This window comes from Myotis davidii, unplaced genomic scaffold (assembly GCF_000327345.1).
Source record: "Myotis davidii unplaced genomic scaffold, ASM32734v1 scaffold554, whole genome shotgun sequence".
NCBI classification, from domain to species: Eukaryota; Metazoa; Chordata; class Mammalia; order Chiroptera; family Vespertilionidae; genus Myotis; species Myotis davidii.
Genome location: NW_006285312.1, coordinates 1,309,760 through 1,322,285, shown reverse-complemented (window position 1 = coordinate 1,322,285; position 12,526 = coordinate 1,309,760). Strand labels below are relative to the sequence as shown.

At 48.2% G+C, this 12,526-nt stretch overlaps 1 protein-coding gene across 1 annotated transcript in view; it reads left to right on the top strand.

Annotated features, from left to right (window-relative positions):
* GUSB (glucuronidase, beta) overlaps positions 1–11,387 on the top strand; it is a 17,097-nt gene extending 5,710 nt beyond the window's left edge. The window contains exons 9-12 of the mRNA XM_006756098.2: positions 5,050–5,134; positions 6,900–7,076; positions 9,228–9,363; positions 10,980–11,387. Of these exons, the coding sequence (XP_006756161.2) occupies positions 5,050–5,134; positions 6,900–7,076; positions 9,228–9,363; positions 10,980–11,146 (565 nt within the window). The 3' untranslated portion in view covers positions 11,147–11,387. The remainder of the gene's footprint in view (positions 1–5,049; positions 5,135–6,899; positions 7,077–9,227; positions 9,364–10,979) is intronic.
* The last annotated feature ends 1,139 nt before the right edge of the window (positions 11,388–12,526 follow it).

Here is a 12,526-nt window from a genome sequence, read left to right as displayed (position 1 = left end):
AGTTTTGAACTCTATATCCAGTAGTTTGCTTTCCTCCATTTCTGTCATTTGTGACCTGTTTCTTTGTCTCTGCATTTTGGCTGCTTCCCTGTGTTGATAGAGTGGCTTTGTGTGCTATGTGTCCTATTGGGCCCAATGGCTCAGCCTCCCCAATTACCTAAGGTGGACACTCTTGGTGCACCCCTTTGTGGACTTTGTGCACAGTCTTGTTGTAGTTAAGCCTTGATTGTTGTAGGTATCACTGGGAGGAATTGACCTCCAAGCCAATTGGCTGTGAGAATCAGCTGTGTCTGCAGTGGGAGAACTTCTGTGCTGGAGACACCCCTCTGGGGCTAGACTTGCTTCAGTGGGGCTTTGGTGCTCACTGAGTCTGCCCCCTGAGTGTGTCCCTTATGGATCTGAGGAGTTGTGATCTGGATGGTACCACTCTGACCACTGGGTACGCAGGCTCCTGGATCTCTCAGGAGGGCTAATCTAGGCTTTGCCTGAGGCTACTCAGCAGGAGCTTAGCTGTGAAGGAATGCAAGTTGCCCTTGGGCCTTGGGCCAGCTGCAAGTTTGTTAGGTAATTTTCAAATTGCAAAAGCCTCCTTGCACAGCTTGGGCGGGGTGGGGTCCCAGGGGATCAATAGGGCAGAGCAAACAGCTATGGCTGATCGTCAGTCTTGCCCTAAGAGGCCCCGAGTCTCAGTGTCAGGGCAATCGCTGCAAGCACCTCTGAGAGAAAGCCGCCCTCAAGATGCGAACGATGCCAGACAGTCTAGCGGCCTCTCCCCATATCAGTCTGGGTCCCCAGAGACTCGCCCAGAAATGGAGTTCAGAGGAGTCGGGAGCTTGAGACTCCTTCTCGATTGAAAAAGCCAACCATGTCCTCAGCCGCCAGCCCTTTCCGCGTCCGCCTCCGTACCTGTGCACTTAACTTCCACACCACAGCTCCTCTGATTCTCGGTATGCTTTTCTCTTTCCTTCTAGTTGTAGTATTTTCACTCAGCCAGCCTTCCTATGGTTCTGGTTGATGCCAGTTCTGTCTTTTAGTTGTATTCTTGAAGTGGTTGTGCGAGGCAGCAATCTCCGGTGTTTACCTATGCCGCCATCTTGGTTTCTCATCAATCTACCCTCTCTTTTAATGGTGTCTCCATTCCTGGGAAATTTGGTGTGTGTTAAAACTCCAAAAAAAACCCCACCCACTTGGTGATACTTTGGGTTCATCTATAAAGCGGAGCTAGGCTTCATTAAACGAGCTTATCTGCCCACATAATTATAAACAGGCTTTTCAACAACATGCATATTATGAGTATTCTAAAGTTACATTTGGATAGGACCAGGCCATCTGAAGTTCATGGTTCCAGTAGCTCCTCCCTCCCTGCTCCCCTTTCACTGCATTGCAATGGAAAGAACCACCACTTGGGGGCAGTGTTTCCACAGTGGGAGGGGTCCTCCTTTCCCTGTGTTCCTTGGTTCTGTCTCTCTCTTTTTTTAATCTTTATTGTTGAGGGTATTATAGATGTCCCCCTTTTTTCCCATTGTCACCTTCCACACGGTTCCCACCCCACCCCAGACCTTCACTGCCCTACTGTGTCCATAGGTAATGAATATATGCATGTAAGATCTTTGGCTAATCTCCTCCCCCTGCCCCTCCCTGCCCACCCCCCCAGCTTCCCTCAGATTTGTCAGTTTGTTCCATGTTTCCATGCCTCTGATTCTATTTTATTCAGTTTATTTTGTTCATTAGATTTCTTGTTCATTTATTTTGACTTTTAGATTCAATTATTGGTAGATATGTATTTATTGCCATTTGATTATTCAGATTTTTTACCTTTTTTTCTTATTCTTCCTCTTAATAAATTTCATGTAATACTGGTTTGGTGGGTGATGAACTCATTTAGCTTTTTCTTGTATGTGAAGCTCTATATCTGACCTTCAGTTGTAAATGACTAGAGGCTCGGTGCACAAATTCGTGCACCAGTGTGGTCCCTCAGCCTGTCCTGCGGAATTGGGCTGAAACTGGCTCTCCGACATCCCCCGAGGAGTCCCAGATTGTGAGAGGGCGCAGGCCAGGCCGAGGGACTCCACCGGTGTATGACAGTGCTGAGGAGAGACGCTGGAAGTTGGCCAGCTGGGGAGGGACTGGAAGAGGGCTTCAGGGCATGTCGGGCCCATCTTGCTCAGTCCCAATGGGCCAGACCCCAGCAGCAAGCTAAGCTACCAGTTGGAGTGTCTGCCCCCTGGTGGTCAGTGCATGTCATAGTGAGTTGTTGAGCAGCCTTAGCATATCATTAGCATATTACACTTTGGTTGAACGGATGGCCAGATGACTGGACACTTAGCATATTAGGCTTTTATGATATAGAATAGCTTTGCTGTATAGAGTAGCTCCTTGCTATTCATCACTCTGAATATTTCTTGCCACTTCCTCTGGCCTGCAAAGTTTCTGTTGAGAAATCAGTTGACAGTTGTATGGGTGCTCCCTTGTAGGTAGGTAACTGCTTTTCTCTTGCTGCTTTTAAGATTCTCTCTTTGTCTTTCACACTTTAATTATGATGTGTCTTGGTGTGGGCCTCTGGGTTCCTCTTGTCTGGGACTCTGTACTTCCTGAACTTGTAAGTCTATTTCTTTCACCAGGTAGGAGAAGTTTTCTGTCATTATTTCTTCAAATAGGTTTTCAATATCTTCCTCTCTCTCTTCTCCTTCTGGCACCCCCATAGTGCAAATGTTGGTATACTTGACATCATCCCAGAGGCTTACATGATCTTCATATTTTTGGATTTTTTTTTTTCTGTTCTTTTCTGGTTGGGTGTTTTTTGCTTTTTCATATTTCATCCCCTGGCCTCCCCTACCCCCCAGTGTCTTGTGTCCATTGGTTATGCTTATATGCATGCATACAAATCCTTCGGTTGATCTCTTACCCCCCACCTTCAGCCCCCCTCTTCTGTTCTTTTGATTAGGTGTTTTTTGCTTCTTCATATTCCAAATCATTGATTTGATTCTCAGAATCCTCTACTCTACTGTTGAATCCCTGTAAATTATTCTTTATTTCAGTTATTATAGGCTTAACTTCTGACCGGTTCTTTTTCATGTCTTCAACATTCTCACTAAGATACTAAAAGTCTCACTAAGTCCCGTGAAGTACTCTTTGAGTCCCTTGAAGGTTTCATTAAGATGCTGAGTGACCTTAAAACCATGGTTTAAACTCTGTATCCAGTAGTTTGCTTGCTTCCATTTCTGACATGTTTGTTTCCACATTTTCACTGCTTCCCTGTGTTTGTTTTTTATGTATTAGGTAGAGCTGCTATGTCTCCTAGAATTGGTAGAGTGACCTTGTGTAGGAGGTGTCCTGTAGGGCCCAGTGGCTCAGCCTCCCTAGTAACCTGAGCTGGGCACTCTAGGTGAGCCCTGATTGCTGTTGGTGTCACGGGGAGGACTTGACCTCCAGCCCAACTGGCCATGAAGACAGGCTACGACTACAGTGGAAGAACAGCTGAGCAGATTTCCCTAGGAAGCAAGACTTGCTTCAGTGGGGTTTTGGTGCTCACTGAGTCTCCCCTTGAGTGTGTCACTTGTGAATGTGCAGAATTGTAATCTGGTATAGGCTGAAGCTGTTCACCTACCTGGTGCGCTGGCTCTGGAGCCTCCCAGGAGGTGCAAAGTTAGCCACTGCCTGGGGCCACCTGGCAGGAGCTACAGAGAGATCTGTAGATGGTTGCTACTTGTATTGGGCTTGTGAAGTGCCCAGGCGAGGCCCAGCTGTGAAGCAAGGCAGGCTGGTGCTAGTGCCAGGACTTGGGTTCCTCCTCTTTCTTACATTCCTGCCCGTTACAACTTTGCCTATGCAGGAAAATTATTTCACTTGCTGCAATAATTTATCTCAAAATTATCTCACTCCCTGAGGCACTCTGCGTGCCAGTTTCATGGAGTGCTGTCAGCTGAGCCACACTGTAGAGGCTCTGAGGAGTGACCCACTTGGGCAAAATGACCCACAGCTCTGAACACACAGCCCCAGAGTGCATGGGGCCCCGTGGTGTGTTGAGGCAGGGCTGGTGGACAGCATTTTTGTTGTGAGTGTGAAAGGATAGGCTCCCAGGAACGGGTGTCTGAAGTTCCACATGGGCTTTTCTGGAGGTGGGAAGAGGGAGATGCATGATTTTTGGAGCAGCAGGATGGGGCAGGGTGTGGATAGAACTGCCTGGGCTGGAGGAGCTCAGCTAGGCTTTGAACCTTCCCAGGTGACAAACAGGCCATTTCGGAGTGTGGATTTGAGGCTTGAGGAGAAGGGGTACAGTTCTGGCCTGTGGAAACCACAGCCTCCGAATGAGAAAAGCAGTTATGGGGAGAGGGTGTAAAGGAAAGAAAAGCTGTGAGGAAAGAGTAGAGGAACATAGGCTTAAACAGTGAGGGCAGGTGACCTGCCCTGGGAGACCCGACAGGTTCCTCTGTTGGGAAGCCTCTCCTTGCCATCCCTCCTCGGTTAATGCGATTCAGCATTAATGCCATTTCTTCAGATAGGCCAACACTGACCCCCCACTGTCAGTGTGTGCCCTGGGATTGTCTCCTAGCCCTCTTTCCTGCTACCGCTTGTAGTTGCAATTTCTCACACCTGCAAGTGCCCCTCTCCCACTGCTCCACAAAGCGATGGCACTGCTGTGAGGTCTCTGTGAGTGCCTCGCACACAGCACACACCCTGCGTCCTAGCGCCACTCCCTAATTATTTGGTAAATTAACAGCCATTCTAATCAAACTCCATCCAGTCCTGTTGTCAAGAGCTTTTTCAGAGATTCCGAACCCAGTTTGTGGCAGTGCCCAGCCCAGGGACCCAGCTCTCCCTGCAAGGTGGCCTCTTTGGAGGAGGGGAATCTTGGATTTGGGGAGGGAGAAGGAATGATGTCAGGGAACATGATCTCAGACTAGAGGAACATGTTTGCGTACCTAAAATACACTTAGAGGAAGGAGGGGAGCGGTGGGTTTGGCGGGGCAGGGGATGGGAGGGAGGGGTTGAGAGGTGGCTGATAGCCCTTCCCAGTTGACAGCAGCCATCTTCTGCCCTCCACGACAGGACGCTGATTGCTCACACCAAAGCCTTGGACCCCTCCCGGCCCGTGACCTTTGTGACCAACTCCCAGTATGACACAGACCTCGGGGTGAGTCTGAGGGTTCCCCACACCTCTCGTTTCCTCTGTCCTGTCCTCTAGTCCTTCCTCCTGATGTGGGCCCAGGTCATTAGGGGAACACCTTGTACAGTAGAATCCTTGAGGTTGGAGGGGGGCTTCTGGGCCACGTGAGCGGAAGAACCATGAACCGCCAGTCCAGCGTTTTCATAGACGGGCTGTAGGTCAGAGATAACTACCTGCTATTCACTGGGCAGTGTGGCTCCCTATGTCCAAGGAGGCTGGGCACAGGGAGAATTAATTTGTTCTCAGCCCAGATTCTAGGTGCCTCAGTTTAATTGTATGCACCTCAGTTCACTGTGCTCATACAACGGCAAAGGTTTAAGGGAACCTAAAGTCATCATTGTCCATTGTTTCTCAAACCTGGCTGATCATCAGAACCACTAAGGTGTCTGGATGTTGAGATTGTGATTCAGTCCAGAGTGGGAATCTGAGTTGTAAAAAGCTCTGCAGTGAACTCTGGTCATCAGCCAGCTTTGGGAACCATTAGCTAGATCTAGATTGAGGATCGAAGGGCAGGCTCCCACAGCTGGCTGGCCCAGTGGCCTCCCTCACTGTGCCCGGCCACAAAGAAAATACTCCCCTGGAGAGCTGAAGGCCAGTACTTAGGAGGGAAGTGCTATAGAAAGAGAAATCATCTAAAGAAAGAATGGATGGGAAAACACGCTACAGAAATATAGATTGTGATCACCGGTGGGAAGAAGCTCGGAGCCCTGGTGCTCCCCTGCCATCTGTCGAGACAACCCCCTTCCGAGAAGCATAAAGTTGGCGAAGCACCCGCAGGGCCTCCTCAGGCCGCCAGACTCATCTGGCGGGATGTGTGATCCCTGTACATGTGTCCACCCAGAGGTACCCCCAGCTTCCTCTTCCTCTGCATTTCCCACCACCACAGTTTGGAAAGAGGCCGCGGTCACTTGGGAAAAACAGGCCATACCAGTCCCAGTGCAGGGTCTGGAGGTGAGCTGGGCATTAGAGACTCGACAATGAGCTGTCTAGTCTTTTTTTTTTTTTTTAAATATATATTTTATTGATTTTTTACAGAGAGGAAAGGAGAGGGATAGAGAGCTAGAAACATCAATGAGAGAGAAACATTGATCAGCTGCCTCCTGCACACTCCCCGCTGGGGATTTGCCCGCAACCAAGGTACATGCCCTTGACCGGAATCGAACCTGGGACCCTTGAGTCCGCAGGCCGATGCTCTATCCACTATCCACTGAGCCAAACCGGCCAGGGCAGGCTGTCTAGTCTTTGCTGCTGACTCCTGAGCTCTGTGTTGATTAGATTCCAGGCTGTTTCGCTCCATCATCTTGGCTACCCGGCTAGGAGGGAATCTTCTAACCACTTTAAGGCCCACAGTACAAGCTCAGAAACAGTACGGGGAAAACGGCATCTCAGTTGGGAACATTTCTCCAGGGCCAGATGGGGGAGGACTAGTGACAGGAGCACTAGCTAGAGAGGAACAGAATCCAGTTGGATGGGCCCTGGGCTTCCACTGAGGGCAGCTCCCTGAGTGCCTGCTCAGCCTCAGCCCTCGCCAGAACCTTAGCCAGGTCAGGAGCGTCCGTCCAGGAGTGTAGACTTGTCCATTTGGGTCACTCCTTGACTACACATGTAAGCATCCATCTCATTTTCCGTGTCCCCTTTTTACCTGCTCTGTCAGAATGGCCCCTGAGTAGGAGAGTCCTGACTACTCCACCATCTTCTGGTGCAGGGACTAGCTTTCATGCTCTTGTCCTAGGCACCGTACGTGGATGTCATCTGTGTGAACAGCTACTTATCCTGGTATCATGACTACGGGCACCTGGAGGTGATTCAGCTGCAGCTGGCCACCCAGTTTGAGAACTGGTACAGGACCTATCAGAAGCCGATTATTCAGAGCGAGTATGGGGCGGACGCCGTCACAGGGCTTCACCACGTAAGTAGTGCAGAACATTCTGTTCCTTCTTCTCTGTCTTGGGCAGTGGTGTCACTCATTGCCCCAGGTTAGAAATGCATCTCCTTCCCGCCCTCACCTGTCCTGATGACCTCTCTGCAGTTCTCCAGCCTCACCCAGCCTGCCCCTCCGCACGGCACGCACGCTGCCCACTACGCAGGCCTCCCTCACTTGGTCCTCAGAGGCAGCCTCTTTAAAGCTATTGGCCTCCTTCTGCCCGGAATGCCCTTGTTAGCATCACAGTCGTCAACCAGTGCATTCTTCCCCTATGTCCAGGTCTCAGCTGAGATGTTCCCTCTTCAGTGGCCTGTACCCCATCTGCCGGGCTGGTGTCCGTCTTGCTGCCTCTCATTGTGCACTATCATCTCTTTGGCTCTGCCTTGACCAGACTGTGAGCTCCAGGAGGGAGACTGAACCCTCTTCATTGTTGCTTTGCCAGCACTAAGCAGTGGTCAGCATGCCGTCGGTGCTAACCAATGTTTGTTAAGGGAATGCATGAAATCTTGGAGCAAGTTTTTATCACTAGCTCTTTTCTCATTGTTTGTCCATTTCCTCACCAGAGATATGCTGCTTTACCTTGTGGGGACTTTCTTCACAGGGATTCTTGAACCACAGCCAGCCCTTTGTCTCCACCCGGCCACCTCACTCTCCCATCACAGCTACTGGGAATCTGTTGCCACACAATCCTTAGTAGGCTGATTCATGGTGTGTCGAACAGCTACTCATGTGAACTGTATTATATTCTGTTCACACCCTTAAGTTCATCTTGCTTACACAGAACGCCACTTCTGCAAACTGGCAAAGGAGGGAACTAGCTCATGAAGACAGTGTCTATGCACATTTGTCCTCCCTCTTTGAAAAGGTGCCAACTCTGAATTTTTAGGAAACTCAGAGAGCCTAGGTTAGCACTGTCTGCTAGAGCCTTTACAGCGATGGAAGTGTTCTGTATCTGCACTGCCCACAAGGGCAGCCATAGCCACACCTGGCCTTTGAGGACCTGAAATGTGACTAATTTGCCTGAGTTGATTTGGTTTAATTTAGATTTAAATTTAAATAGCCACGTGTGAGTAGTACTAGACAATGCAAGGTCATTTCCATTAAAGCAAAGTAAGAAAATCTACATCTTGCCCTGCCCGCAAATTCAACTTTGGACCTGAAACAAAACTGTGCCTCAATTGTACCGTTGTATTTTCAGTGCTGCTTCTACGGCATTTTAATCCTTCTCACTGGAAAAGAAAGGCAAAGCCAACAGGGCTTTGTTCTCTCACAAATGCCTGGACTCCGCATCCCTCAGCGTCCACCAGTAAGACTAGAGCCTCCCACCCCCGCCCCGACTGCCCACCGGCCCGGGTTCCCATGAGATGAAAACTCAGACCCAGGAACATCTGAAAGATCTCTCTTAGTGCAGGACACACAGGCGCTCTTCACCAAGGCTGGATGGTCTGTGGACGTGGCCTTCTCCTCACCTGGCAGGTCTTGGCTTCAGTGTTCCTCAGGGAGCTCTCTGTGGCCCCCGAGTCCATTAGCTCCTTCAGCCAAACATGCCCGGCTCCTTTGCAGTCCCCGCTCACTCACCTCCTTACATTTCCCTGTGTCTTTCTTGCTGGATTGGAAAGCCTGTGAGGGCGAGGCCGCTTATCTTTCTTGCTTTTCACTTTATCTCCAATGCCTGCCATATAAGCAGATACTAAGTGATTATTCGTTGAACGGATGAATGTGCTAAACAGCGGCTACTTACCCAGATGAGATAAAGGTGAATCTGATGTGAGTAAACCTGAGTGAGTCACACTAGTTCTCAAATTATACGATGAGCTGCTGAAGACATGAGCTTTAACTTAGTCAAAGACATTTTTACTTCCAGTGTAGTTCAGCTGGTGAATAGAGATGGAAAAGATAAAGCAAGTATCAAATCCTGTTGATAAATAAAGTGGTTACTGATTAAGGGTTGTGTTTGTGTGGTTTTTTTTTAAATGTTTTTACTCTGGGCTCATCATACCCTGGCTGTCTACACCGCCAGCAGCCCACCCTGAGGACAGATATTTTGGTCATCATCACATGGATCTTTATTTTTATCTGACATTTACAATTCTGCCAGTTCCGATTCTTAAGTTCTCTCTTTGCCTTGAATTCCAGGATCCACCTCTGATGTTCAGTGAAGAGTACCAGAAAAGTGTGCTTGAGCAGTATCATTTGGTTCTGGATCAAAAACGCAAAGAATATGTGATTGGAGAGCTCATCTGGAATTTTGCCGATTTTATGACTGACCAAAGTAGGTGGCAATTGGGTTTATGGAACGTACTGGTTCTTAATTTTTTCAGGTGGGCCTTTCAGTTCAGCATATTTGGTGGTAGGAACACTGGAAACGAGAGGGGGAAAGCGGGTCTAATCCATATAGGCCTCACAGAGCATTTCCTAGGAAAAGTAAGTTGCCTTTAGCGAGCAATAATCGCTTGCTTGCTTCCCCATTTTACAGTAAAAAAGCAAATGGGAGAGCCTACTCTCTTGAGGTCGAATGGCTAACTTGCCATGTCTATTTCAGAACAGTATGAGGAAAGTGGGCATCGTGGGATACATTCATTATTCCGGAGTACGATACCAAGCCTGAGAAATGTATTATTCACTTGTATGAGGCAGGTTCGCCAAATACAGGGAAGGGTCCAAGCATTCTTTTAAAAATATATTCTTATGATTTCAGAGATGAAGGGAGAGGGAGAGAGGGATAGAAACATCAATGATGAAAGTGAAATCATCAATCAGCTGCCTCCTGCACGCCCCACACTGGGATGTGCCCTGACTGGGAATTGAACTGTGACTTCCTGGTTCATAGGTCGACGCTCAACCACTGAGCCACGCCGGCCGGGCATGTCCAAGCATTTTGAGTGTGGGAGTGTTCAAACGTCTTCCAGAGAATACATCTGTACTCCTTTCACAAGTGGGACACAGGGCTGCTCCAGACCATAAACTTAGGATGGCAGTTTGGGGGTGGAAAGGGTTTGGTAGTAGTGGGAATGACAGTGCATTACTTAAGGGGAAAGACAGGTCTTTGGAAGGTTAAAGTTTAATTAAAAGTTAGAATGCAAAGAGGCAAACAGAAGAATGAGAACATGAGCCTCTACTCTGCTTGGCTGATGAGGTGAACGGCTTCTGGAAATACCCTGCGGGGCAGTTGAGTTTCCTGAGCAGGGGCCCCAGCTTCGTGTGGTGAGAGTTAGTGACCGGGGACAAGTTACCTAGTTCCATAAACCTGTACCGTGGTCAGTGCCCACCACCTTGCAGGTTGATGTAGGGAGCCATTTGATGACGGGCTTGGTACAGTGCCTGCCATTTGCTTACTGTGGAAGAGATCCCTGTTGTTTGAACTTCTTGGTGGGAAAGATCTACTTTGGTTTTACGGAAACTGGTTTCACAAGGAGTGGAGAGGAGGTGTGCTGAGAGCGCAGCCCCTACGGCTGTCGCCAGCTCCACTCCCTTCCCAGCTTCAGCTCTGGCAGACCAGCCACCAGGAGAGGGAGCCCAGCTGGAAGGCGCAGGGAGGACATCTGCTAGGACATCTGCTAGGCACCTGAGGCTGGTCAGGACTCTGGCTCTCACTAGGGAAGTCACTTTTCATCTCAGCTCCCTCCAGTTTCCAGGCAGCTGGGTACCTTAATGTTTTAGACTTTAGTTTGCAAGTAAAAGATAAACAATTTTGGATAGTTTCCCCTAACAGATGAAAAATTGACACGGGTGAGCTAAGGTATTTTGGGGAGCAGTAGTAAATCTCTAGCCCATTAAGAGGCCACATCAGACCAAACCACCCTGAACTAGAAGGCTATTTCTTAGTGCCCAGTTGGGCTCCAGCTTGGCCCATTGGAGTCATCTGAATCATCTCTTGCTTGTTTTTAGCACCGCAGAGAGTAATAGGAAATAAAAAGGGGATCTTCACTCGCCAGAGACAACCAAAAGGTGCAGCATTCCTCTTGCGAGAGAGATACTGGAAACTTGCCAACGAGACTGGGTACCTCCCGCCAGAGAAGCCACCGTATCTGGTAAAGAGCCCGCTTACTTGGTAAAGCAAGAACTCTCTCGGCTGACACCAGCTGTCAGCCCCTCCTTCCCAGGTGAGGGCAGAGGCTACCGCCGACAGAGGAAGTGCCTCCTGGCCTATGTGTGGCAGACAGGAGAGTTTCTGGTCTGGATTTTGTAGTCATTTGCTAGAAGGGAACATTAGAAGTGAAAATAAAGGATTTTGTAATACTGGAACTTAGAGTTGGCTCAGAAGTGACTATTCCATAAATTGAATGATGATCTGTACCACTGAAAAGCATCTGAAGTTATTTTTGTGTCAAGCTGTTTACATAGCTTTAACTGGGTATAGACTTTTGAGAAACCTTCGCTTCAACACTCACACAAGTTCAGAGTTGCTGGTTACAGACTGCTTCGCAGGAGTAGCTCCCCTGCCTTAGGGCCGCCCTGCTCTCTGTAAAACTCCACAGGTGAGCTGCAGTCCTGACAGATTTACAGCAAGTGATATGCTAGAATAATGAACACACGTACTAGTTGCCATAGGTAAGAGTTAAGGAATGTCAGAATTGGAAGGGAGCTCAGAGGTAACCAGCTCTTCCAGGACATTGCTCCATCCTGTCGAGGTTATTTTGTGTGTTTTTTTAACAACACTAGCGAGGTGGCTAACTTTGATCTCCATCTTTCTTCCCCTCAAATATAGCAGCACCCTGGTAGAAAATTATGGCTCTGGAATTTCAGGGGTGACCTCTCCCAGGACTGTTCAGATCGGGGCAAGAGGCTAACACATAAAACAGCTTTGTACCAAACCCCCAATCATTTACAGTGGAAGAAATACCTACCTAGTTATGGTGGGGTTACAATACCCAGCACAGTGCCTTTTGGTAAAAAACATTTAACCGTAAATGAATGCCGGGCTGCTTTGGTATTCCACCGTTTTGTACCAAAGGAATCAAATTGCAAACCTGGTATTTGTTGCCTATCAGGGATTTTTCTGTCCTTAACAAAAACAAAGGCAAAATAATGAATTAGATCTTTAAATCTTTTTGTTTTCTAAAAGCCAAAACAGACCATTACCCTTTTACTTTTGTCCTTTAGCACTGCCATTCACTGCAAATTCTCCCCATATTATTCCTATTGTTTAGAGTGTCCACTTCCTCATACACCTGGTAGAACATTATTTTCATTCAAGGATGCCTCCAAATTACAGACAGGGCATGCCATTTTTTGTTTTCCTGCAGGCAGCTCATTACATTTAGGTAAATTCTTGATATACTTCAATTCTTGGACCAAAGTATTTTTATCTTCCCAAGCTAGGTATCCCATTCACTTTTGATGCCTTATCACCATCACTTCTAATCAGAGTTTTAAGGCTCATTTTACTTTGAGGCTTTTAGTCATCCTTTATTTTGTATTTTCTGAAATGAATA